The 26,859-nt window shown below is 46.9% G+C and overlaps 1 protein-coding gene across 7 annotated transcripts in view; it reads right to left on the bottom strand.

Moving 5' to 3' along the window:
- The window catches only part of LOC135902261 (uncharacterized), a 761,927-nt gene that overhangs the window by 470,108 nt on the left and 264,960 nt on the right, over positions 1–26,859 (bottom strand). For all 7 annotated transcript variants that reach the window (XM_070541346.1, XM_070541345.1, XM_070541343.1 and 4 more), the window contains one exon: positions 6,930–7,043. In XM_070541346.1, coding sequence (XP_070397447.1) covers positions 6,930–7,043 — 114 coding nt within the window. The remainder of the gene's footprint in view (positions 1–6,929; positions 7,044–26,859) is intronic.

Consider the following 26,859-nt stretch of genomic DNA (forward strand, 5'->3'; position numbering starts at 1 on the left):
CTTCATCACGCCAGACGGCCTCTACGAGTTCAAGGTCATGCCATTCGGACAGTGCTCGGCGCCTGTAACGTTCCAGCGCGTCATGGACATGGTCTTAGCAGGACTGGAGTGCCAGACCTCTCTTGTTTATTGGATGACGTCGTCGACGTCGCAGGAAATTTCGACGATCACATTTGGCGGCTTGCGACAGTACTACAGGCCATCAAGTCATCAGGGCTCACTCTGAAGCCAGAGAAGTGCCGCATCGCTTACGGTGAGCTTCTGTTCCTAGGTAACGTCATGAGCAAGTCTGGAGTCCGCCCCGACCCCAAGAAGGCTGCTGCCATCGCAAAGTTCCTACAGCCCCTCGACAAGGAAGCAGTGCGTCGATTCCTTGGCATATGTGCCTACTACAGGCGCTTTGTCAAGGACATTTCACGCATTGCCGAACCACTGATACACGTAACTAAATGTGATATCGAGTTCAAGTGGGAAACGCCGCAGGCCGATGCATATAAAGAACTGAAACGACGCATGCAGTCGCCGTCCGTACTTGCGCACTGCGACGAGCGCGCCGATACCGAAATCCAGCCTGATGCCAGTAGCGTAGGCCTCGGTGCCGTCCAAATCCAGAGAAAAGACGGACATGAACACGTGATAGCTTACGCTCGCCGGTCGTTGTCAAAAGCGGAAGGCAATTATTCTACAAGGGAAAAGGATTGCCTCGCCATCGTTTGGGCTACAGCGAAATTTCGCCCTTACCTATATGGCAGGCCATTCAAAGTGGTCAGCGACCATCACGCGTTGTGTTGGCTAGCTAAATTAAAGGACCCTTCAGGACGGCTGGCACGGTGGAGCCTCAGACTACAAGAATACGACATCAGTGTAACATACAAGTCCGGATGAAAACACTCAGATGCCGATTGCCTATCACGCGCCCCCACTGACCCGCCGGCGCAAGATGACGAGGATGCCGACGCCTTCCTTGGTATGATAAGCGCCGAAGACTTCGCCGAACAACAACGAGGGGACCCGGAGCTAAAAGCACTAGTCGAGTACTTGGAAGGGCACACCGACATTGTCCCTAGGGCATTTGAGCGTGGATTGTCTTCGTTCACGCTTCAAAACAACTTACTCGTGAAGAACTCACCAGTCCGCGCCAACTACCTTCTTGTTGTTCCGTCGGCGCTGCGTCCAGAAGTACTGCTCGCCCTACATGACGATCCGACCGCTGGGCACCTTGGTTTCTCCCGGACGCTATCGAGGATACAAGAAAGGTATTACTGGCCGCACGTAACCGCCGATGTTGCCCGTTACGTCAGAACATGCCGAGACTGTCAGCGACGCAAGACGCCAGCGACAAGACCAGTGGGATTACTACAGCCAATCGAGCCTCCTTGCCGACCGTTTCAGTAGATCGGGATGAACTTGCTGGGACACTTTCCGACGTCAACAGCTGGAAATAAGTGGATCGTCGTGGCGACGGACTACCACATCCGCTTCGCGGAAACGAAAGCACTACCGAAAGGTAGCGCAGCCGAAGTGGCGAAATTCTTTGTCGAGAACATCATGCTGCGACATGGCGCCCCAGAAGTCCTCATCACCGACAGAGGAACGGCCTTTACAGCGGAGCTCACCCAAGCCATTCTTCAGTACCGTCCGACAAGGGACAGGAGGACAACTGCCTACCACCCACAGACGAATAGTCTTGCGGAGCACCTGAATGAGACCCTCGCCCACAGGCTAGCAATGTAAGTCGACGTTGAACACACGACCTGGCAGGCCGTCCTACCGTACGTAACATTCGGTTACAACACAGCGGTTCAAAAAACAACTCAGATCACGCAGTTTCAGCGGGTTTACGGCAGGAACCCGACGATGACGCTCGGCGCCATGCTGCCACACGTCACTGATGAAGAGAATTTTGACGTCGCTAGCTATCTCCAGCGCGCCGAATAAGCCTAACAGCTCGCCCGGCTAAGGATCAAGAACCAGCAGCGTACTGACAGCCGACACTACAACCTCCGACGACGCTTCGTCGAGTACCAGCCCGGTGACTGTGTTTGGGTTTGGACGCCGATACGCCGAGGAGAACTCAGTGAGAAACTACTTTGACGCTATTTCGGACCCTACAAGGTCATACTACGTATTGGCGCACTGGACTATGGGTCGTGCCAGATGGCATTTCGCATTCAGAGCCGGGCCACGCACGATCTGAATTGGTTCACGTTGTGCGCCTAAACCATTTTACGGGCGCGGAGGAACTCCCTTATTTTGTTGTTCTCTTTGATACGGGTGTTTTTATTACTTTCGTTTGCAGCATCGGGTCGATGCTTTTTAAGAGGGTGGTATTGACACGTGTACTTGTTTGGATTTATCGGGCGACACGTTTCACCGCCTAAGAAATGTTATCGCACAGCGCAGGACGCGCCTGCATGTATCGGAAGTTTCTGGAATTTTATCGATGCTTCCATCCGCTATCTGTGACCGAACCTTTTGTAAACTGATTTGCATGTGTGCGCGACGCGAATAATGTAGAACTTTTGGAAGGCACGCGGGTCCCAGCGATTCCTCTGGAACCTTCGACGACTGGTGCATAAAAGCGGGCGCGCTTGACCCGCTGATCACATTTTCGACGATCGCCGACTGTGTTCGCCGCTGTCGCCCTTTTTTTTGTGTGTAACCTGCTTTTGAGGGCAAAAGTTCATCCAATAAAACGCTAGTTTCATCTTTCCCAGTTTGGCTGCTTTCTTCACCGTCACTACCACGTGACAATATCCGCAGTCACTGAGAAAGCTCAAACGCTGCATAATGCCGGTTTTCTACTGTTAGCTTTGCCGCAATACAATTTTGTTGCGTGGTAAAGCATACGCAATGTACTGTGGTGAAGCATACTAACAGTATGAAGGGGTCACTGTCACGGGTGATACTCGCGGTGCTCGCCAGGCTCCTGTCGCAGTGCAAATTGAGAGCAGCATAATAAATGTGTTGCAAGCCTTCAGAGATATTTCTAACGTGGCTTTGGTGATTTGAGCGCTTTCCTCACCCTCCTATAAACGATATCCACCCTATAAATGATTGCGACAACCAATGAGGTGCCCACGTTCTTTAAGTATTACAAGCGCGCACGCGCCTCCCAATGAACACGAATCTGTTCCACGTAGCCGATCAGTTTTGCTGCACAGCTTTCACAAGGATCTATACACGGCTATAAAATATTTCATGACGACGACCATTTTCCTTACTTGAACATACAGAACGAAAGGCACTTCGATTCATCGAAGAGTTTTCGCAAAGACAGGCTAAGCGTAATTGCTTTGGCAGTGTTCCTGTAGAGCTGCCAAATTGATCTACGGCCAATCGTAGTACTGCAAAAGGATGAACGCCACTAAGCACGAAAAGTGTTTAGTGGCGTTTGGTCTTCTTTCTCTCAGATATAAACAGTAAAATTCATAAACTGTTTCCGTTCCCGCGCGAACCTCCTGAAGAATGTGGTATGTTCAACGACACTAATGAGCAATGCAGCGGCTCGATGTAATGCTTCGCCATTAAAGTAATCCGAGGAGACAGCTCACTTCCAAATGTATCCCCCTGCGACTATCAGAATTTGGTGTGCCACCGCTGCAACACATCGCAACATCCTCACCTCGGAAATGACTCCTTCGCCGCATGAAGTCATGCATTCTGTCGATTCTGCGCTGCCAGCTCGGCTAGCAATGAACAGAAAAAACAGCGTTCTCCTCCGTAGTGCCTAGGCGAAGACCAATCTCAAGGATCGAAAGTCCCCACTTTTCTCTCTGGCAAGCAGTGCTCCTCACGCATGCGCAAGAAGAGCGGTAAAATCTAATTTTGATGTGCTTGTGCCGATCTTGCAATTCCGTGGGGTTTGTGCCCGACTGTATCCACGAATCGATCAGCAGCGAGTCTGAGGATGCTACCTTTTCGTCGGACTTTGACTCTGAGACCGACGACGACGCAAACAAGCCCGTAAGATTGACGGCTGCAGGCTGGCACGCCAAACTGTGGTGCTTGCACTTAAATTTTTGTAGTGGAATACCTGTTCAATAAATATTTTGGATTTTTTTTTTTCAGAGATAGTGCCAACTAGACGGTCATACTTTTGTTACATTTCTTTCTTAGTAGATACTAGCTTTTCTTTACGAATTTTGTTCAAACTTATGGCACAGTCTTGACTTGGCAATTTATATCTTTTTTGTCAGATACATCTCATTATTAGATATATTATGCGTGAAAAAACGCATTTATTAGGCCTTTTGTTCAAGTCGTATCAGAAAAAAAATCTGGTGTAACATTCAAGAAACATGTATTTTCCTAATGGTAGGGAAAGAGTTGAGCAAAACGATAGTGGCACTTAGAGGCAGCGATCATCGAAATCGGACCTACGGGCAAAGCGCGTAGGCGTTTATACATGACTCGTTGAATATTCCAGCGAAATCGCTGGTGGACGTATGCCTTACAGAACGTACTATGCATTGATGTCGTGCAGAAAGACTGATTACATGAAATTCGTTTACAATAGACAAAAAAATCCAACCCGTGATTATATTGGAGAAACTTTGCATACAGAAAGGCGCGTTGCGCTGAATGAAAACGCTTAACACTTATTAGCCGGTGTGGCGAATGGCACTGGTAAAAGATAAACAAGTGCGCCTTGCTAATAATAATTAAATAGAAACAGCATTGTTATCACTTTACTGGGATTGGTTGTTGCAGATTGTTTGACCTACAACTACCAGAATGATTTCGCGTTTGTTATTTACGACCATTGTCCATCAATAAAGGTGCGCTACAGTAGAAATGGTGCTCAAGCGAGCCAAAGGCAACAGGACATTACAGTGAGACGTCTTCTCAAGGGCTGATTACTTGCACTTTAATGCTTACCTAGATCTTCTTTTTCACCTTCTCGCTCACTAATGGTATTTAGAACCAAAATGAAGTCGGAAAGATTTGGTTCTGTTCACTTTGACATAGAATAAGACCAATGGCACCCGTTGGGGCAAAACAAAACTTTGCGTACGTGCGGTCACATTGTGCGGGTAGTGTTTGCCTGACACATTTCCTCTGTGTAACTTAGTACAAGTGTACGTGCTCACACGAGAACACCAAAGTTGTGTATTGCAATGTTTTTTATATATTTTACATTATTTTGGAATTTATAATAGCTTCGCAAGAAGTCGCGAATCTGGTATCTCTAATATGAACAGTCGGTGCAACAAAAGATAACAAATTAATAGGAAAAAAAGGGCACTTATAAAATATGGCCGCAAAGGAAGAAAACCTGTGCATTAGAACGCTGTACGAACGGCTGCGTGAAGTGTAGCCCTAAGTGTAGTATATTACCTGCCTTGGTTGCTTAATGGCTATGGAGTTGGGCTGCTAAGCCCGAGGTCACCGGCTCGAATCCCGGCCACGGCGGCCTCGTTTTGATGGGGCGAAATGCGAAAACACCGGTGTACTTAGCGTTAGGTGCGCGTTAAAGAACCCAGGTGGTCCGGAGTACCCCACTACCGCGTGCCTTAAAATCGGAGAGTGGTTTTGGCACGTAAAGCCCCATAAAAAAGTGCAGTATTAGTGAGTGTTATTCCGGGGATGTATGCAAATGGGGAGCTTAGAATTCAGGTAACCAGATTTACTGTTAAGTGCCTTTCTTGTCTCAGCAAAAAAGACTTAATTTTACCAGCTAATACAAGATATACAAGATACATCGTTATGTAGTCCCAGACGTTATGAAACGGCATTTTGGTCATTGCGCAGATACACTAGTTATCACTTGCTGTTAGCCTTAATGGTGACTAAAAACACCTCTTTCAATAACACTCGGCTAATACAAGTGTATTGATTTGACGGTTACTACGATATGTGAATCTTGAATTAGAGTGACTATTATGGCTATGTCGTGTGAGAATAGAGCAGCACAAGTAGGGAGTTGCGCATAATGAGGAAAAAGGACAGGATAGGCAGCCTAATTTGAATGATATAACCATGACATACCCAAATGAAATTACCTATCGCGCACATTAAACAAAAACATCAAACAGGCCTCTGTATGTCTAAACGCACAGCACAAGCATAACTTTAAAAATGCACAAGGATGACAGTCGCAATCACCGTTCCACGTAGCTCTGCTCAGGCGGATTTATCAGATTATGATTGTTGCTACATGAAGGAAGACACACGCAAAGAAGCGAACCTGTGTCATCGTTTTTATGATGAAGTTGATTTTCACTTGTTCAGAAAATTGAAGGCCATGAGAGACGTAGATTATGGAAGACAATTGTATACTAGAAAAACAATAAGACTGTTTCAGGAATATAAATTTAGCCATTATAGTCTGGATATATCTCGAACAAAACTCAGGTGAAATAGTACAGCACCAACTGCACTGAAATTCGAGGATGTGGCATGCATAATGCAATACAGAGTAGCGGAATTCGCGAGCGCTAGATTGAATCAGTTGGCGCAGTAAAGGGATAATTGGAGATCGCAGGGAGAGGCCTGCTTCCTGCAGTGGACACTAAATAGACTGATTATGATGATGAAGAAATATTCCCAATTATGTTTGTGCAAAAGGAACCATACATAATATGTGTCGCAGGTTTCCTTCTGCTTGCCCCTTTACTGAACTTGTCTCCTTTTGCTACCAATGTATCTACAGCTGGTCGTCCGCTGAATACTGTTTGTCTGATCTATCTCAGAGCCGAGCAGCAATTATTCCATATGAAATATATTTAATTCCATCTCACGCCTACCTCCGCTTAACAACACTTCCTGAAAAGAAGCATATTGTAGGAACAATGTAACTGGTTGGCATTACTCGCATGCCACATTTTTGGGACAGCAGCGCAACACCTACCGACAGCTTTGAACCGCATTTGAAAACGGAAGAAAAAGAGGTAGCTACTAAAGCCCGCAATGGGTGCTGAACTTACAAGTGTGATGCACATGACGAGGTCTATGATAGCATCGATGCAAACGTAATGTTCTTCATCACAGTAGACAGATGTTTTGAGAGTGTAGGCGATGGCTGATGCTAGAGTGAGTACCTGCAAACATTAAAATATGAGATTACGATTGAAAAAAAAAATGTTTAGCATCATGAACTGCAAACAATGCGTCTATAAAAATGCACTATGCAATGGTAGCTAAATAAAAAAAATAGTCTCCACATTGTCGACCATTATATCGCATTTTAAAGCAAAACCAGTGAATATCCGATGAAGAAAACCTCAATAGGTTTATGATAACATGCTCGACAATCTTGCACTCGCCACCGGTGGCAAGTGCAGCCCCGTTGGCCTGTGAATCTTGATACCACATAAATGTGTCTAACGTATGTAGGGAATGTAGGACCTTATGAGCCCGTACCATTTACTGTAACGCATGTAGTGTACCTCCCTGTCAAGTACACCACTACTACATTAATGACCACTATTTTAGTGATCTTGTGAACACGCCATCCCATCGTTAACTGTACTTGTTGGCTCCTAATAATGTGACATGTTCAAAAAATAAAGATCGCATTTGTTGAGGCTAATCGAGCACTTTGCTTTGTACTGATTTTAATGAATATATGAAACTACAAGAGCCATGCACATTCGGTACCTTATTAAGAGCTACATAGCCGCCATGTCGCCCCTTCTCTTGTGTCCCTAAACAACAGCGCTTTTTCTACATAGGTAAAACACTGTGTGCTAGTTTGGGAAACCAGTTGAATTCTTAGTACCAGGGTATTATTTTCGTTAGGAAAAACAGAATTCGAGCCTATTGCGAACCCTTCTTATAATGCACCGATACGTAACCTCTACTTAAGGTAACATATTTTGCAACACCCAAAACTTTACTACATTACCGTGTTCAGTAAGTATGAATGCCCTTTAAAATATAAAAATGACATGTCTTTCTGACCGTGCTATCTAAATGTAGTGAATCATAACACGTTTAAAGAACAAGGACACATATTTTGTTTAGTTTGAAAAGAGAAATGATGATCTTAAGAGACCAAGCAACCACATTCAAAGACTCTTAAACTAGTCGAATGCAAGTTGTTTATCTTTAAAACCCACAATGCGCTAAATTCTCATTTAAAAAATTTATTCACCTGAATTTCTGCATGCCATTGCATAGAAATGTAAATAATATGTACTTTAATTTTGTTGATGGTAATAGTTGATTGACAATAAATATACTATATAATTCTTTTGTTTCTTAATAATACAGGTAGCTGTATTCTTACAAATAAATCGTCACTTCAGCGTTCTTATTAATAACATCAAGCGTTAATATTGCCACGCGCTTGGGCCATTTTCTCCCAGAAAAAGATGAGGACGGGCAGGCTCACGAGCTCGCGCGTTGGTCTTTTGTTGGTGCTGCGCTGCTCCTTCGGTGACTCCGAATTGAACAGCTTCTTTTAGAAGTCTCCTGTCTATTAAACGTGTCATTTTTCTGGCGGAGCTGTGGGGTATTCTCGACCTATGCAACAGACTCTTCTCAGCAGCAGGAACGCTAGACTGACAGTGTACCGCGCCGGTAGGAGAAAGCAGGGATTGGCTCCTGAGTTTGAGCCTTTACCTGGGAGAAGAAAGATATTGTTGGCAGGTATGGATGCTACATGCGATACTACCTCGACTAACACTGCGACGGCTGCTCCGGTACCACCTTCTTACCGGCAGCAAAAATTGCACGCGCCAAGTCCATGTCATTGCGAACTTCTTGAATATGTGGAGGAATGGCTGGCGGACTTCGAGCGCGTAGCGGCTTCCGTTCAATGGATGGGTGGCGAACCGAAGCTCGGGAACGTCTACTCCCGCCTTTTGGATGGTGCTCGCACGTGGTTCTAGAACGGCGAAGACGTACTGACACCATGGCGTGAGTTTTGTCGTAGCCTATTGAACACTTACGCCAGCTACTGTCACCGGGAACAAGCAGAATGGAGTCTCCAGTTTCACCTTCAGAAACCTAATGATAGTGTGGTTATGTACGTGGACGATAGGGTACCATGCCGGAAGACAACAAACTGCGTCACTTAATACAAAGCGTGAAAAAGCAGCTTATTGGTGGACTAATTCGTATTCCGTCCAAAGCGCTTGCGGAGTTTCTCACTGGAGCCATTGCACTAGAGAAAGCCTTGTGCCAGCGCTCGCACCGGTACGCTCGGCGAGTGAATCTTTCCTCTGCTTCCAGTGGCCTAGGAGCTTTCCCGACTGAGGTCGAGTCGCTTTGCTATATTATTCGAATGCGATGAGCTGCGACATCTGTATTAGGTGCAGCAACCTTCAGCCAACTTCATAGCTAGCGCCGGGCATGATGGAGTGCAGCATGCGCATGGCGCAACACGTTATGAAGCATCACTTGAGGCCGCTCCAACACTGCCGGCCTTCACAACTTCAAGTGAAGCTCGACGCGCAACTTACGCTGGCGTTGTAAGAGGCACCATCCCGTCACTGGCGACACCTCCTGCCATGAGCGAATAGCAGCGTGCAACTTACGCTGACGCATTAGGGCACCTCATCCGTGCACCAGCGCCGCTACTTGACGTCACCCAGTATGTCATGCTTTGGTCACCGCAGGCGGTTCCTTATTTTGGAGAGGCTCAACCAGCCGGCCAAAAAACGGACATTTTGCATGCCCGACCGACGAACGCTCCGTTACCACTCTGGTGAGCAGGGTCATGTTTACTAAGAGTGCCAGTACGCCCACCTTGGACTACATGGATTTCTTATAAATTCACCCCGACCTGCTGATACAAAGGCTCTCCCTAAAGGCACAGCTTCTGAGGTTGCACAGTTTTTCGTACGGAACAACGTACAACGTCATGGCGCCGCAACCCATGCCAGCTGAGTGTTTTTTAACTGATTTACACCACGCACTGAAAGTAGACTGCCTACCCAGATAGCCACAAGTACCCAATGAAAGTGCCGGATTTATCCAAACATCCAGCAAAGAACTGGATATCATGTAGGCATCCTTTGCATGCACATACATCCAAGGGACGTACAATGGCATTAATGTTTTGGATGTCCATTGGACATCCATTTAGTTCGTTCATGAGACGTACAGCTGACAGAATATAGGATGTCCACGGAATGTGTCTAAAAACAGTACTTCGTACGTATATTGCACAAATTTTAGAAGGCCATGGAACGTCCATAAAGTTTGTATTTTAGACGTGCATTGTAGGCCCCCGATAGCTTTCGCATTGTCTCCGCAAACTTGTATGATTTGGACGTGGACGATGCTGCGCAGTTGGAGCCCGTAGTGTGGTGTGACGATCGCGCGTTATCAGTGAACATGTAAGGGATGTCCATAGACGTCCAATTTTTTTCCGACTTTGGAAAAGTAATTCAAAAAACAAAGTGCAGTATGTTTGGGAATGAACTGATATATATAATAGAAAAAACCTGCATGAAAATTATACCAAGGCACTCGACTTTTGCTGAGCACTACCGTAATTTTTTTAGACAGTGGCAAACTTCCCGTGTGGAAGGTATTGCGTGGCCTCTGACACTTGATACCCCATCTTCGAGGTCACGTGCGTCGAAAGCATACTCGCAAGCAAGGAGCCGGAAGGACGCCACAAATTTTGCACTAAATGAAAAATGGTGTTAAAAGACGTCAGAAAAGGTAGATAATTTAAAGAGATTTTACGCAGCACTATTGTCCAATTATAAATTATTCTAATGGTCGCGTGTCTGTCATACGTCACGATAAGCACAGCCATTGCAATGACGCAGCAAGCAAACACATGCGGGCATGTGTGAGCTTGTGTTCCAGTGCAGGCGCTGAGCAGGTGTTCTGTGGCTGAGCCGTGCTGCTCTATGCTGTATTCCCTGACGGGCTGCAGACGATAGCAAGATAGCGCCAACCTTTCCATTCTCAGAACGAATCACTTTATGTTGCGGTGCCTGGTGCTGTGACTCTTCATTTCTTGTTCTCGCCATGTCAGCAGTGGTGTCCGGTCGTCAGCAGGCACATCGTTTTCAAGGTATGTCGGTGGTTTCTTTTTGTGCTTTCTTTATCTTTTATGCCAGTAATGAAGGCTTAGCATGGGCCAGAAGAGCTGATGCACAACGCAAACGCCCAACGGGTTCGGCAGTACCCTTCAGGCATGTCGGCGGTGTTTCTTCTCGGAAGAGTATTAAACTTAGCCAATTGGTGCATAGATAAGACTAGATTGAACAGCTGAACTGCAACCTGAAACAAATGGCGATAGACAAGCGACGATCTTGTCTGTCTCCCTTTGTCCCATGTTTAAGTTCAGCTTCTCATACTCGCCTTGTTCTTTCTTGTACGGTGCTTCTCGCGGTCCGCAGGTTTTGTGCACAACGGCACAATATTTTCTGTGGTTCTGGCACACATGTTCGATTGCGGTGCTCGATGTTTTTAGCTAGTCACCGTTCATGCATTGCTTTTGTTCTGTCTGCCGATGAGGCCTTTTGTAGCTACGTGATATTTTGCGCGTTTGTTGCTCCTCTGTACGTTTAGATAGCTCCTGTGTATAGCGTGCTGTATTACGTGCTTGTATAATTTTTGGGTACAAGCTATGTACTGTTACGCGTTCTTTATTATTTACATTATTTACTTTATTATTACATTATTTACATTATTTAAAACGTCACTGCGCTCTACTGCTTGCAAGGAGAAATCTTATTCAGTGGTACTTTTAACCAGATGTCTAAGGTCTGCTTTCATGATAAAGGAGACGCTATAGCTGTAAATTTCTACTTTGGGATTTCAACCTCATCACTGAATTTAGAGAAGCTGGAAACCGGTTACTTTAAGCGCCTTAAACTACTTTGCACGTCTTAGTCCCCCCCCCCTCCCCCAATTAAGTATTTGCCTTAAATGGCAGCCCGTGCTTGATTTGGTCAAAATAAAGCCTGATGCGAAGTCGCCCAAGGACAAGAAATTAGTGTTTTGGACACTTTCACGCATGCCGTTATAGTGACAAAGGCAAGCATGGAGTTCAAGTAAGGGTGCATATCTGATTGCAGGTTCTGTAGTAAGCGATGTGTTTGCATAGTTGTAAAGATTCTGCCTTTTTCAAGTTTAGGATGATCAAGCCAGCCAGGAAGAGAGTGGTCTTCCCAATACGATTCGCCCTCCAGCCCTGCATAACATTGTGCCATGTGCCTTTGAAAGCGCTGACAAATTTTCTTCTTGTTTTGAACCTTGTAGTTGTCTAACTTCTAATCACGGTAATAACTATAAGGTTAGACCTACCTTCAGATTACAAAAATAATGCTCCATTTGAAGCGGCAACCTTAAGATGAGCACTCACTGCAACATGTTTCCTTGGTAGTACTGCTGCGGGGGCCAATGCAATTAACCACTGTTGCTACGTTGATAGCGGTGTATGAACACCAACCACGTAACACTACGCAGATGCATATGTAGCATCTTATCTCCAGCATCGGCTGAATCAATGTCTTGGCCTTTCGTGGCACCTAATTGCATTATAGGTAGTGCTGTATGTTTTCAAAAATGTGACAAATGTAGAATCCCGTCCCCTGGTGTCGGGCGGAGTGTACGGAAAGCATGGGGACGGTTTAATAGGAAAGGGCTGACTTGACACTGCTACAAGTTGTTAACCACTCTCAGCAGCATGGTACGGCCCTGTCCCACCGCACTTGGTGGACTAGTGCATGCCAAGTGTGTGCTGTTATCGCCTGCCTGTGTGCGGCTTGTGACGTCATGAAAGATAGCTGGGCGATCACGTTCGCCAAGCTACTTGTAACACGTGATCTATTGGTCTATGGTGACCGCCTTTCTGTGTTTGAAAAAGGACAGCTCCCAGTCCGCTGAAACTATGGTAGGAAGCATTGAATCGTACACGACCATACACTGCGCAGAACAAATTAGCCCTTTCAGCTCATTCAGCGCTTTTGCTTGGTCCCAGACCCATTCGCTATCTTTTTGGAAAAGAGCATGCATCGCAGCTGTAGTTTGCGCGAGGTGAGGCGAAAAGCGCCCTTGGTGATTGGCCATGCCGAGCAAGCTTCTAAGTTCGGTGACATTTTTCGGTGGGTTTAGATTCTTAATAGGGCAGACCTTCACTGGATCAGTCTCAATTCCATTCTCATTCAGAATATGGCCCGGAACTCTCAGTTTATTAACGCCAAATCGGCACTCTTCTTTGTTCAGAGTCACGTTTGCGCTAGCTAGGTGTGGCATAACATCAGCTAAATGTTCGTCGCGCTGTGCTTTCGTATTACCAAATACTAAAATGTTATCCAGGACATTGACAACACCTGGATGGCCGCATGGGATTTCGGACATCTTTTTCTGGAAATACTCCGGAGCGGAGGTAATTTTGAATGGTAGTCTCGTAAAGCAGCACCTCCCAAATGGAGTCATGAACATTGTTGGTTCTTCAGAGTCCCGGCGGGCGTTTCTGGTGGCCCACGGCGTCCACGATGGCGGCTTGGTCCTGAAGTTCTGGTGGGCTCCCGATGTGGACACCTTCCGGTCGAAGGCACTGCTGGTACTGTCACACAGTTTCCTTGAGTCGAGCCTTGGCCAGCGCCGTAGCCAACGTCAGCTGCTGATCCATCTGCAAGGCCTCAGATAGTTGCACGTCCCGGAGCCCGGCGATAAACCTGTCCCGGATGAGTCTCTTTTTGATATCCCCAAAGTTGCAGTGTTCTGCCAGCATGTGAAGTGCGGTTGCAAACTGATCCACCGATTCTTCTGGCCGTTGCTGGCGCCTGTGAAAGCAGGCACTTTCATAAACAATGTTCCGCTCTTTGACGAAATGACTGTCGAACTTCTGCTTGACGACATCATAACTTTTTGCTTCATCGTCGGTCAGCTCAAATGTAGCAAACACTTCGCGGGCTTGGCGTCCTATTGTGTAAAGTAGCGTGCGTACCTGGGCCTCTTCCGAACGTTCGTTGAGAGCTTTGGCGAAGCGGTAGTCATCGAACTGGTCGACCCTACTCTGACGTTTTGTCGCAGTCCTGTGGTGGTGGCTCCTGGAGCACCGGCATTACTATTGCGGGCTTGTTTGCCATTTTCTGCAAACGCTGTGGTCCACGGCCTCAGCGAGATAGATGAATACCGCCCAGATGACCACCATTCACCGAAGTGGCACAGTTCGTAAATTAATGCACTGTTTGTGCACAACATGCCCAACAACTAGCCGAGCCCATGATAGCAACCGCAACACCATCGTTTCCTTAGGAAAGAGTGGGAGTAGATTTGTGCGTAATCAGCGGCCAGGCATACCTTGTCGCCATGAATTATCTTTCACGTTACCCTGAGGTAGCCATTCTTCCTTCCACAAAATCTAGAACGGTCATTGGTATACTGATATGTATTTTCACTAGGCATGGAATCCCTGCGTGGTGACCGACAACGGTCCTCAGTTCGTGGCAACTGAGTTTGAACAATTCGCTATGTCATACGGGTTTCGCCATGTCACCGTGAGTCCGAGACACCCGCAGGGCAACGGTGAAATAGAGTGAATGGTTCAGACGCTTAAGCACCTCCTTCTAAAGTCTAAAGACCCTTATCTGGCACTGTTGGTATACAGGGAGACACCCGGCATTCTTGGGGTCAGTCCTGCGGAAATATTTATGAGCAGGCGACTGAGGACAACAGTCCCAATGCTACCACGATATCGAAATCCTGGAAAAAGCAGCTCGAAAGAAGTCGTGGGTACCGACTAGACGATGAGCCTGTGGTAATGCCACTACTACAAGTGACGCCATCGTGCCAGCGGCTTCCCAACGTAGAAGGAGGTGTCCTGGTCTGCGTGACCGTAATGCAATCCAAGGCCACAGTCCTGTGGTACCAGGTAACCACAAACTGCAATTACATTGACATTCCTTATGATCCATGAATCTACACACAATTTGGCCGTATTCTTACTTGCATGGAAATATGGTACAGTTACTCTTCCCGAATAATTTGAGAGAATACCATGGTTTTACTTGGACTGCGTGCTTACTAATTCGATAAAAATGGGGCGAAAATTGAGATACTTCCTCATTATAAGAGTCTTCATTTCTAAGAGGGAACAATATATTAAAACAATTTTTTTTTCATCCAGCAGCTGTGTTCCAAATATTTCTCCTTTATGGAGAAGCTCATTTCGCCACGTTTTGCTGCAAGGGGTTGCCTGCTTCTGTTACATAATTTATCATTGTGCAAACTTATTGATGGTCTTCAGATTGCTTTTCCTGTAGGATATATTGCTGTTTTGGGCCTTCAGCTGTTGCTCTCCTCTATGTTTCAATACGTTGTTTCTATTTCTTCTTTCTTTTGCTGAATACAAGGCTAGGCAAATAGTGGTTTGATGTTTCCATCTGTGAGTTGTGCTTTTGATTTTGTTGATGAGAATTAGATCTCATATTGTGCCCTCTGGGTTTTATTTTACTGCAGAGAATGCAGCTAACACTTCACGGTTGCTCACCTAAGAAATCATGTATTTGTCAGAGAAGTGTTTCTTTTCAAGCATTGCTTTTACTCTCTTATTTTATTTATGCTTTAAAATGTTTATGCTTAGCTGTTTTGCAAAAATAATATTTTTATATTGGTTCGTGTGTTGAGTGCTCATTGTGATTTTAAAAACCAAGAGATGACATTATGTTGTATTCTTAGTGCTTATTTTCATGTTACAGCTACAGTATGCCATTGTATTTCACTGCATATATTGTGTACATCATTACGTAGTTGTCAAACCGTTGACACGAATAAGAGGTTTCACAATAAAAAGGCTGGTGGTCACAACTTAAGCTTCTCTTCGCTTAATAATAGTGATACTTTTATTTGTTGTCCCAAACAGTCCAGGACTGTCCGAAAAGCTGCATACGCCAATAATCGCAGGCTGTATAAGCGTCTCAAGCAGTCTGGGGCAGTCTGGGACAACAAATTGCAGAGGCCCAGTGCATGCATGCATGTCAAATAAAAGAAACAGCCAAAAACTTCTCTTGGTAGCCTTGAGCCGTGAATCGAAACCTCTGTAGCAAAGCATTCTTTACCTTTGGTAATCGGCGGCAGTCATCCGATCGATCACAGTTACAGTTTCCCCAGTCAGAAACATGCTCACAGCAAGAGCCCATTTTTCTTGTGGCCAGTCCTGCCCTGTTGCTACGCGCTCAAACCACTGTAAATACACGTGCAAGTCATCGCGCTTCTCGCCGAACAAAGGAAGTAACTTCTGTGGATTGAGGGATGACGTGGAAGTGCTGGGCGCAGTCAAAATTTCGGAAGCTGCTGCCAGCCCATTCTGAGCTCCTTCCTGAAGCTGAAGCTTTAGTTGGAGGATCTCGCACTGCCTCTCGTCAGCTTCCTTGATTGCCTCTCGCTCCACAGCTCTCTCGTCCCTTTGTTTTGCCTGTTCGGCTTCAATCCATCTGCGAAGTTCTGCGCCTGACAATCCTATTTGGAGTCCTATAGCCGTGATTTTTTCTAAATCCATGGAGTCATGGAGTCATCCATGAGTCATCCATCATGGAGTCATCCATGGAGTGCCGTCTACTGATGTGTGTCTGCGCTCAAGCGAAACTGCCCCCTTTCACTGTACATACCAGTGAATCCTGGCAGGCTCGCGAGTTTGTGATGTTATTGGGTGCAGGATCACTCCAGCAAAAGGCAGAAGCAGCACGCAGAAGCACAAACACACATCAAACTTGCATTGGCGCACACAACATATATAAACGGCACACACACGCGACAGTTCCCCAGAATACCTCAGATGACATGCAGCTATATACTTGTATCAGTCAATTACAATCGGCCTATAGTTCAGGTGGAAGCGCGTGTCGCCATGTTGGAGACCTTGTGGAACCGTTGTGGAGTGGAGTCGGACAGCAGCGTCCGCCGGCTGCCTCGTATGGCCGGGTAGGACGGCCGGGTCGGACAGCCGCGTCGTATGGCCGGGTCGGACGGCCAGGTCGGACAGCCGCGTCGGACGGCCGGGACGGACGGCTGGGTCGGACCTCCAGCCGTCCGACCCCGCCGTCCGACCCAGCTGTCCGACCCGGCTGGGTCGGAGGGCTGGGTCGGACCGGCCGCACTCACCGGGTCGCGTCCTCGGCTGGCGGAGTAGCACTGTGGCCGCTCACTCGAACGCTCGATCGCCCCGGTTCAGGACCGCCAGCCCTCCTGGGCCAGTTGCCCAGCGGAAGAGCGGGGCGAGGTAACTTCTCAGCGGGCGAAAGCGTTGGCCCGGGTTTGGCGCACTGGCGCGGGCGGCGATAGCTCCTATGGGCCAGACGCCCAGCGAGGAAGCTCTTTTCCATCGAACGCCGAACCTCGCGCACTTCTCACGCCACAGGACCATGGGCCACCCTCTCACGCGCCACGCTTTTTTGAGGCGCCACTGCCGACGTTCCCAAATTGGTGTCGATTATGATGATGGCCCTCTTGCGGGTATTTGCAAAGAGTCGCTGTCATCGCCACCACACGGCACACTGTCTTCATATATTTATACTTCCCACTTACGCGTACCACATATTATCACAAACATTCCTTAATGATTCTGGAGCTGCCATCACAAAGGCCTACTCTACATTATTGGAGTGACCGACAGTGCAGCATGCGAGGTCTGCGGCACCGAAGAAAATGTGCTACTGCTGTGCTACTGTCCCGATATGCCCAACAAAGACAAGAACTTGCCAACGCTCTCCAGAAACTGAAAAATCGGCGGCTTTCTGTGTAAGTGCTGCTGGAACACTGCCCTCAAAGGCGCTTTTGTGCTTCTTGTGGACTACGGGTTTGTGAGAACATCTGTGACTATTAATGCAAGTTATATTAGACACCACGCGTCAGCCAACTCACCCCTAATTTCCATCTTCCCTTCAATCCGCTCTTTCCCTGTAATATTTGCTTTCCCGTTTTCCATTTCCCCGGTTGAGGGTAGCAAACCGGACGTTATTCTGCTTAACCTCCTTGCCTTCTGTTTTTCTCTTTCCCTCTCTCCTTAACGACGCCCATAATATTGTCGTTCATTGGTTCAACAATAAGCTCCTCTTCCTGAGTAAAAGCCGAGTATATGTTCTGTAGCTTGATCCGGAATTCCTCTATTTTCTCTCTTGCAGCTAACTCATTGATCGGCTTCTTATGAACCAGTTTCTTCCACTCCCTCCTCAAGTCTACGCTAGTTCGAGATCTTACCCTCCTATGGTCACTGCACGTCCACGCACGTCCGCATCTTGTATGATGTCAGGGGTAGCGCAGAGTATAAGGTCTATTTCATTCGTAGTTTCACCATTAGTTCCCTTTTCGGTTATCCTGCTTGCGGAAGAAGGTATTCATTATCCGCAAATTATTCCGTTCTGCAAATTCTACTGATAACTCTCCCCTGCCATTCCTATAACATATGCCATATTGCCCCACTGACTTGTCTCCAGCCTGCTTCTTGAGTACTCTGGCATTGAAGTCTCCCATCAGTACAGTGTACTTTGTTTTGACTTTATCCATCGCCGATTGCAGGTCTTCATAGGAGCTTTCAACCTCCTGGGGATCATCAGGGTGCAGGCGCGTAGACCCACAGGGCCTTCAATTTGTACCTCTCATTAAGTTTCACAGCAACACCTACCACCCACTCGTTAATGCTAGAGTTCCTGTATGGTATGAGCTATGTGTTTATTAATCAGGAATCCGACTCCTAGTTCTCGATTCTCCGCTAAGCCCCGGTAGCACAGGACGTGCCCGCTTTCTAGCACTGTATATGCTTCATTTGTCCTCCTAACCTCACTGAGCCCTATTATATCCCATTTAATGCCCGCCAATTCCTCCACTAGAACTGCTAGGCTCACCTCAGTAGATAACGTTCTAGCGTTGAACGTTGCCAGGTTCAGATTTCGATGGAGGCCTGTCCGGAGCCAGACATTCTTTGCACCCTCTGTTGCGTCACAGGTCTGGCCACTATCGTAGTCAGTTGCTTCGCAGCTGCTGGGGACAGAGAGCCGGGGTTCAATTGTTGTATTCATATAGGGTGTTGTGGTCAAGTACTGCACCAGGTTGGGCAGTCCTGCTCTGGTGAGGGAGTGCGTTACTGGCTGTGGTCACCGGGATCAGGCCGCACTCCAGGCCTATTTATGCAATTTAATTAACTCGGGGATCTTTTTTTATTGATCTGGGAGAAAATTGCGTGGCACCAGTGGCTTGAACCACGGTCCTCTTGCACGCGAGGCGGATGCTCTACCTCTGCGCCATCGCTGCGCCTCTGCGTATGGTTTTTACTCCTATATAATTGCGAGAGTAATTATCTGGACACTACGGGGGCGCGTCGTTGTCTCGTCGATGTTCTGTATGAGTTCAAGGGCGATAACATTGTCCCTGAGTGCCGTAGGCTGTATGTGGAAGTGAAGGCGTGCGAAGGTGAGCGGACGATTGCGGCTCAATGTCGCGTTTGCAAGAGAAAAATGGGCAGGCAGTACGCTGTGTTCCGTCGCGCGCATGGTCCTAGGGGGAGTGAAGGGAGGGGGGGTGGCGTTGTACTCTGCCAGCGTCAGCGTATTCGGCGCCCGCGAGCGCTTTATCTGGAAAGCGATCTACAGAGTGTAGGTGTACCAACTGCGCCGAAGGCTACATGGGTGTTGTGTTCTCGCCGCTGAGTTTGCGTAGAAGCCATACACAGCGCGAACGTCACTTCGCTCGCTGCTGCTGCCGCGCGTCCTCAAGGCGATATCAGTTTTTGCAGACATGTTCACCACTGGCCCCCGTATGCTGTGTTGGCTGATATTGTGCAGGAGCTGCCAATTTGCATAAACGTTATCCGGCGGTTATAAGCAGGAGCTGCTAATATCGTGGCAGACATCCAAGTTGAGCTTGGGCAAGTGAGGTGGCTTGGGCGGATACAAATACCCGTTGGAAGTGCAGAAAGACGACACCTGGCTTTCCGGAGTGAGCCTTGGCAGGTGTTGGAAACGCTGAAGGTAGTTACGTCAGCCTCAGGAAACTCTTGCTGTAGCACGGGAACCCGTGCGTAGAGGACGGAAATGAAGTGTTGCTGATGCTAGAGACGGTCACACACTACACGTCTACTCAAACGGATTATTGCTTAAGTCCTTGTTAATGATTGTGGTGGCGCCCACATGAAGCCGGGCATTGTGTTCAGTGTTGCGCTTCCGGCCTTTGCGCAAGACACTGTGCTGGGCTTTCAAACAGGCTTCGCGCTGTTCAGACGTTTGTATATTACGGCGCATTGCCTCATACGTCCGCGTTGTCGCAAGGCGCATAGCACGTTCTTCGAGAGGCACGCGAAGCTCGTGCCTTTTACCAGAGTTGTTCAGCTTGCGCCTGGTACTTGGTGATGACTTCAGATTTGGTCGACTCGTGGTTGGCCCGCCGGCGCTTGCGTTGCTGCTTCGTCCTTCCCACTCGGCGCTAACCCGCTAGATCACGAGATGAACCCGGAAGTTCATTCACTGTAGCACGCCCGTCCAGCCGGTTGATCGCAGCGCGTCGCCAACGAGAACTAAGCATCTGGGTACGTTTCGCCCTGGTGGTGCCTAGGTCGCGCGAGACGGACCTAGCTGCATTGAGTCCTCTAGTCCCCATTAGAGCACTGCACGGACCCGGGCCATTGTCGGGTCGGGTAAACAAACTGTACTGCGGGCCCGGCCGTGCTTGTACGAAGGAGCTTCGGGCTTGGGTCTAGCCGGGACCTTGGTCAGGCCCATAATAGGCCAGGTATGTTATTGGTGACTTTTGGAAATGCCAACTATAGGTAGGAAAAACTTTATATCGTCCACGTTAGGTGGGATGATTAGGCGTGGTTTCTTCAGGTGGGCCTTATGGCCCTAAATTGATGTTTAATGGTGACCTCTTCAGCTCGTTCTATGGCCTGGAGTTCGGCACCCAGGCTAGAACTCTGCAATTACAGTACATGTACTACACTCTCTTTATTGCGCTGCTTATGCTTGTCAGAATATCCCTGTGATGCTATGCACAATTTGGGGCTGCCAATATGTTCTACTAGACAAGGAAGCAACCACAGTGGCATTTAAAGCACCGAGTTTACGGTTTTCTATACTGATTATACACAATGTGTCTCTTAGCTTGGATCTCGATTCTTTTTCACTATTATCATTGAATAAAAAATCACGATAGGAGTATAACAGCGTGTTTTCTTTTTTTTCCTGTTTACTAATGGCTAGAAACTAGGCTCTAGGACTGTGGTATAATCAAAGAATAAAAATATTATGAGCCATTCCACTCAATGAAGGTGTATGACCAGCGAAGCATTTTATCACACGACACGGATGTGACAGAATTTTGCACAAAGGCACGAACACATTTATTGTCTTGATAAGTGGACATCGTGACGATAGCTAGGCACACACATTCTCCCATCACAACTGCTATTAAATGCGCCCATCAGGTAAGATAATGAATGGCTCATGGCCCCTTAAACAATGATTCACACTACCGTACACCGTAAAAAAAAGTTAGCCGACATTGGGGTTTTTGCGGCTCATGAGCTTTGAAGACTACCTTGCGCCAGAAAATTACTCTGGCATGAGGCAGTAAAATGCGTTACATTACATCGTTTTACTACCATCTCTGAGAAACGTAGTAAAAGGATGTCATGAGCCGGCTTTACGACGTACAGAGTTTTAGATCATGTGACCAAAAACCATCTATTGAGAGTTTAAAACCACGTGATCTGGAACCAACCTGAAGATCACGTGATTAAATACTACCACTTTACTCCCCAAGGTTGCAAGCTCCGCCCAATCCAGTTAAGACAGCTAGCGCTGTAGGAAGCGTGTATACGAGCGGTGATCATGAATTTGTGCTCAGTAGGCGTCAAAGAAGCCCGTAGGCCATCCACCATTTCAAGCAGACGGAGCAGCAGAGACGGCGCGCTGATGGGCTCGTGTTCGCCAACTAAAGCGGGAGACACACGGTCCGATTCGGTGTCCGATCCGGCGTCCGACGCGCCTGAACGGCAGCCGGAATCGAGGTGTTTTGCCGTGCCGAAGCGCCGGATCGGACGTCCGGCGTGCGACAAACCGGGCAAATTTTCATCGTCCGATGCGTCCGACAACCGCACTCTGCGCACCGTCGTTTGGCCGCAGCTGATGTGACGTTCTCTGACGTTCCCTCCACGGAGGCGGCGCTGGCAGGCCGGTTTCTCGCCGTCTTTTTTTTCCCCTTGCCTGCTGCAGTTTGTTGCCGACACGAAATAGTTACCAGTTCAATAAAGTTATCTCAAATATGTGCTTATTATGCAAAACAGCGCCTAGTACACTAGCACTAAGCTACCGTCGAAATCGGGAGCCGCACCGCGAGGGCCTTTCCGCGGACAAACAGCACACACCGATCTCTATGCACCGACCGTCCGAGCGAGGCTGCTCGCTTCGCTTGCACGTTTGCCCTTCGCAACGACTGCGTCGAGTAAACCAATTGTAGTTGATTACGGGCTACCTAAGTGCACAGCGTTAACTGTTTTGGCAAAAATAAGCCCTCTTCATCGAGCTCGGGCTGAAGCAAGCGCCGTCGGCCGCAGCGTCCGCCTAGCTATGCCTGCCGGCCGTATCGCTGGCTGTTACCGCAGCCGTCAGTGGACAACGCGCCGTCGTGAAGTGTTCTGTCACTTGCAGGGGCATAATTTTATTGACAGTGTTCACGTAAAGCGAAGCAGTGTTGTGCAGAGTTTTTATATTGCGTTTCTCGACGTGAATCTCAACTCAAGTTGGGGGGGGGAGGGGGGGCTGGATTTGGGCGGAGCTTACGCGCCGCTCGACCGTTCGGATACACGCACGTTAGATCGGACGCCGAATCGTACCGTGTGTCCCCTGCTTAAAGCTCGCTCATGGTTCGGCGTTAGTCCCTGTATATTTTTTATAAATAAGGAAGCCTACCTGGGCACTGTAAACCCAACAATTGGGGCCTAAATGCCTGCCCTCCTCCCAGCTACAGTTTCGTTTGAGCGACAGTCTGATTCCGAAGGCCGTGCTTTTCCAAACTGCATGCGACTGAAGCGGTTGCGAATCTTGAAGGCGACATCCGCTTCGTTTTTTTTTATATATACAGTACATTTTCTTAAACTTCGTATAAAAAAGTGCATATTTATACAAAGTGAACACTTTTGGACCCAAGAAATTTGTTAAAGTGTCCCTACCGATTGTTGTTAGGAAAAAACACGTAATTTTCTCATTTACGACACATTTTTCTAAAAACCGCAGAGTGGCGCCACTGCAGTATTTGTTTGGTCGACATACCATGTTGTTTGTCGTGAATGCACATTGCCGTAAGGCGGTATTTGAGTTATATTTTAGAAGAGCCTAGACAAAATGTGCTCCTTGTCATGTGCAGTAACCATCGCAAACCCTCCGGACTCGTATAACGCCGTTAGTTCGCCGTGTGTTTCGTGCGATCTACCAGTGTCGACAGCGAGTGTCTTACTACAGCGCCCGTCCGAGCTGCCTTTGTTCTGCCGAGCTGCCTGCCCGCGCTCCCATGAAAAGTCTGGTACTGGAGCTTCGAATCGTAGTGTATGGAAGGCTGTTGAAGGTTGTGCTTTTTTGGAGCTGGAGTTCATCGGAAGTTCTACAGTGCTTGCGCCAGAAAGACGTCGGTGCCTCGGTACCTTTGAGACGAAGGAGCGTTGGCCAAGTCTTTTTGAAAGGTAAGCAAGTTTGGCCCTTGCGCGCATTCTTGAACTTATGATTTACGTAATGAACGTTGTGTAACTAGCTAGAGCAAAGCGCTTTCTGATCGTAAGTTGGCCGTCTTGCTGTGCACATTTAGCAAGCAATTTCACGAAGGCTTCCTCTGATGTTACAGTAAGCGTACTTGCATTCTGCTGTAAAATATATGCTACCCGCCTTGATTGCTATGCCTGAATGGGCACACAATTATGAAAACACTGAAAGTTGCTGTTCGTTCGGTAGTTTTCTGGCAAGAAGTTATTCGTTATATATGCATTCCCGCAAGTACAGTACATGTGTAATGTATCCGTCGATGTATCATGGGCTTCGCGCGTTGGCACACGATTCCTATGTTTGACGCTTAAGCGGATAGAAGCTTGTATGAAGATTTTTCTATGTATACAGTTTGGTTTGGAGGCCCACGTCGTGAGAACCTGTGTATTGTTTATGTTCTTGAGTGTCTTCGCGTATTTGTCTTCTATGTTGCAAACCCGACATAGGCCGATATTACAGTAACGAAGTTCATTTTTAATCGAGACATTTCAGACACCGGCCTTTAAGAAAGAGATGGACCAAACAATTCTTACGAACGGGATGCCAGCTCTTGCAATCGTAGGTTATACGGCAGTGCGTAATAAAGTGAGGACTGCGACTTTGTAGCGATACTTACCCCTCGATTCTATACCATTCTTGTCGCCCACCGCAAACGGCCGGCTGTTCCAGTACGTAGCACGGGCCGGGGCGGCGGTCAGACCACTAACGAATAACGAAAAGGAATAGCATCGCTACAAAATCGTGATCTAGATTTCAGAATGCTTTTTATGTGCTCAATATTTTTGTTTAATCCAATGCGCCACGTTTTACTGCATATATGAGATTTTTTTTATTGTCCTGGTAGCCTGTTGTTGCTGATTTCGTTTCTTCCTGAAACTTCACTTGTTACAAAATATCAGTGTAAGCTCCTTAGATATAACAAAGAGACATTTGTGCAACCAGGCGCAAATTCATGCAGCTGGCTGTGTGAGGCTCTCTTTGCAATTCCACATGACACTGGTAAATCACGAATTCCCAGGTTCACAGCACAATAAATTAAACATTTCTTACTTTTGAAGGCTATGCGGATTCTGGAGGCATCCCTACATCGAGCAGGAACCTGCTGCACTGCTGGAAGCTGGACAGCACGACAATAAAGCACGTGATCTGTGTGATTTCTCAAAGGTGCGTACAAAACTGGCGCTGCCTTCGAGTTGTAGGATACATTTGTGTTATATGCAATCATTTTACTCTATTGCCATTTTCAGGATTTTTAGTGGCAGATCACGAATTTTATGTTTTGGTGGAGTGCCCTCAGTTTAATGAATTTACCTAAAGTAGCCTCCTCTGAGTTAAATATAATTGGGCGCTTGAGTAATTATGCCTTATATACTCCATATAGACTATATTAATCTAGCCAAAATGCCTTTTTAAGAACCATGAATTCAGGTTTCGTGCCTTGAATAATGTGCTCTAGAGTGTCTAGAAAAATGCGTTGTACCACCTAAAGACATGGTTTACGCAAAAGTGCCTTAAGCAATGCTTTCGCACAAAAGTTGTATCATCAAGAGTTTCAGAGAAGCCTGTGTGGTCGGTATGAAACATGACAAAGACAGACATAGACCAACCAAATACAACATTAAAAACAACACATTTTGGCTTCAATATGAAAGCCTTGTTCACAATAAGGCTAAAAAAAGTGGAAGCGCATATTTAATTAAGTAAGTTTTAGCATAAGATGGGCGTGGGCTCCTTGGTTTCAGATAAACGTGTGTCCTGTTGATTGCATCTCCAGGGGATCCGGGTACAGGCATGGCTTCCAATTTCTTTCCTGGCCGATTATGCTAGACACTATCCAGTCACTATTGTGTTTAGTCATTGCGGCATGCTCTGCCAAAGGATTTGATGCCACTCTTTTCTCATCCACATCGTTCTGATGTTAGCGTAGCCATTGCTTAAAGTTGCCCATTGCTCTAATGTAGATAGTATTCATATACACATGTTATGTTTCAAAGGTCAGAATTCATGTCAGTAAAATTTTTGATAAGGTTTGTTACTGGGATGGCTACTTCGTTGGTTTAACATGGCTTGTCACTGGGATTGCTCTCTTGTTTGTTTAGCTTCTTGTCGGGTTCATATGGATTTGATTTTGTGCATAATGAGATGTTACGCACACACCTTGCATATACATGAAAAGAGGTTTACAACAGAGATATCATATATGCATGGGCATATATATGTGTCAATAAAATACTCGAGCCTCATTTCTGCCTACAGAAAAAGAAGTTATTTCTCCTCGAGGACATGACTGCTTGCAATAATGAACCTCCAAGAAAAGGTTTTCTCTAATCCGTATTTTTGACATCTAAATGCTTATGTGGCATGTACAAACTGCTTGCATCAATTTCTCATTGGGATGAGTGGTCTAAATTTTAAATTTGAGTAATAATTGCAATAAATAACTCATTTCGCCTGTCTTCTAATGACTAAAATTCTATGCTTCTACCTTGCCAAACCTTTTATGAAATTAGTTTGATGAGGCCCAATATACAGGGCTTTCTAAATTGAAGGTATCAGTACCTATTAAAGACTGTGCTAACAAAGAAAATGCTGCTTGTGTATGTGGTTTATTCATTTCTCAGACAAAAGCTTTACACCCAAGTGCAGTCAGTAAATCGAAAACAATTGCGTCTTGTCAAATAGTTCTCGAGCACTTGTGCGTCACTATAGTCGGATACAAATTTAGAAAAAAGGGGAGGCCCCGCCCAGATGAATGAAGCGCGACGTCCGATTGCCTCCGCGACTAGAATAATCCCACTCAAGAAATCGTGCTTAGGAAACGCACAATTCTCAGTATTCTCAATTCTCAAAGAAAGACTTTGATGACTGGTTTAGTAGAGCTCTCAAGTGCTACAGCACATGCCAGATCGCGACAGAAAAATAACCCCGTGCCTTCCACAACGCTGCCCGTCGTCTGCTCTTTAGCTTCATTGCAAGTGGCAAAAGTAGAAAGAGCAACTCTGCATGGCATTTGTGCTTGTTTAATGTACACGGCACATTTACTACTCCTGTTCCGAGCTTCAAATGAATCAGTTGCTACTGAACAAGTACTTATATAAAACAATGCATTTATCGCAACCATTACAAACCCAAGATGCTCAGTGTCAGCGAAAGCACCGTGTTAAAGGTGAGGAGGGAGGTCAAAGCTTCGCATATTTCG

The sequence above is a fragment of the Dermacentor albipictus genome, chromosome 6 (genome assembly GCF_038994185.2).
Source record: "Dermacentor albipictus isolate Rhodes 1998 colony chromosome 6, USDA_Dalb.pri_finalv2, whole genome shotgun sequence".
NCBI lineage: Eukaryota > Metazoa > Arthropoda > Arachnida > Ixodida > Ixodidae > Dermacentor > Dermacentor albipictus.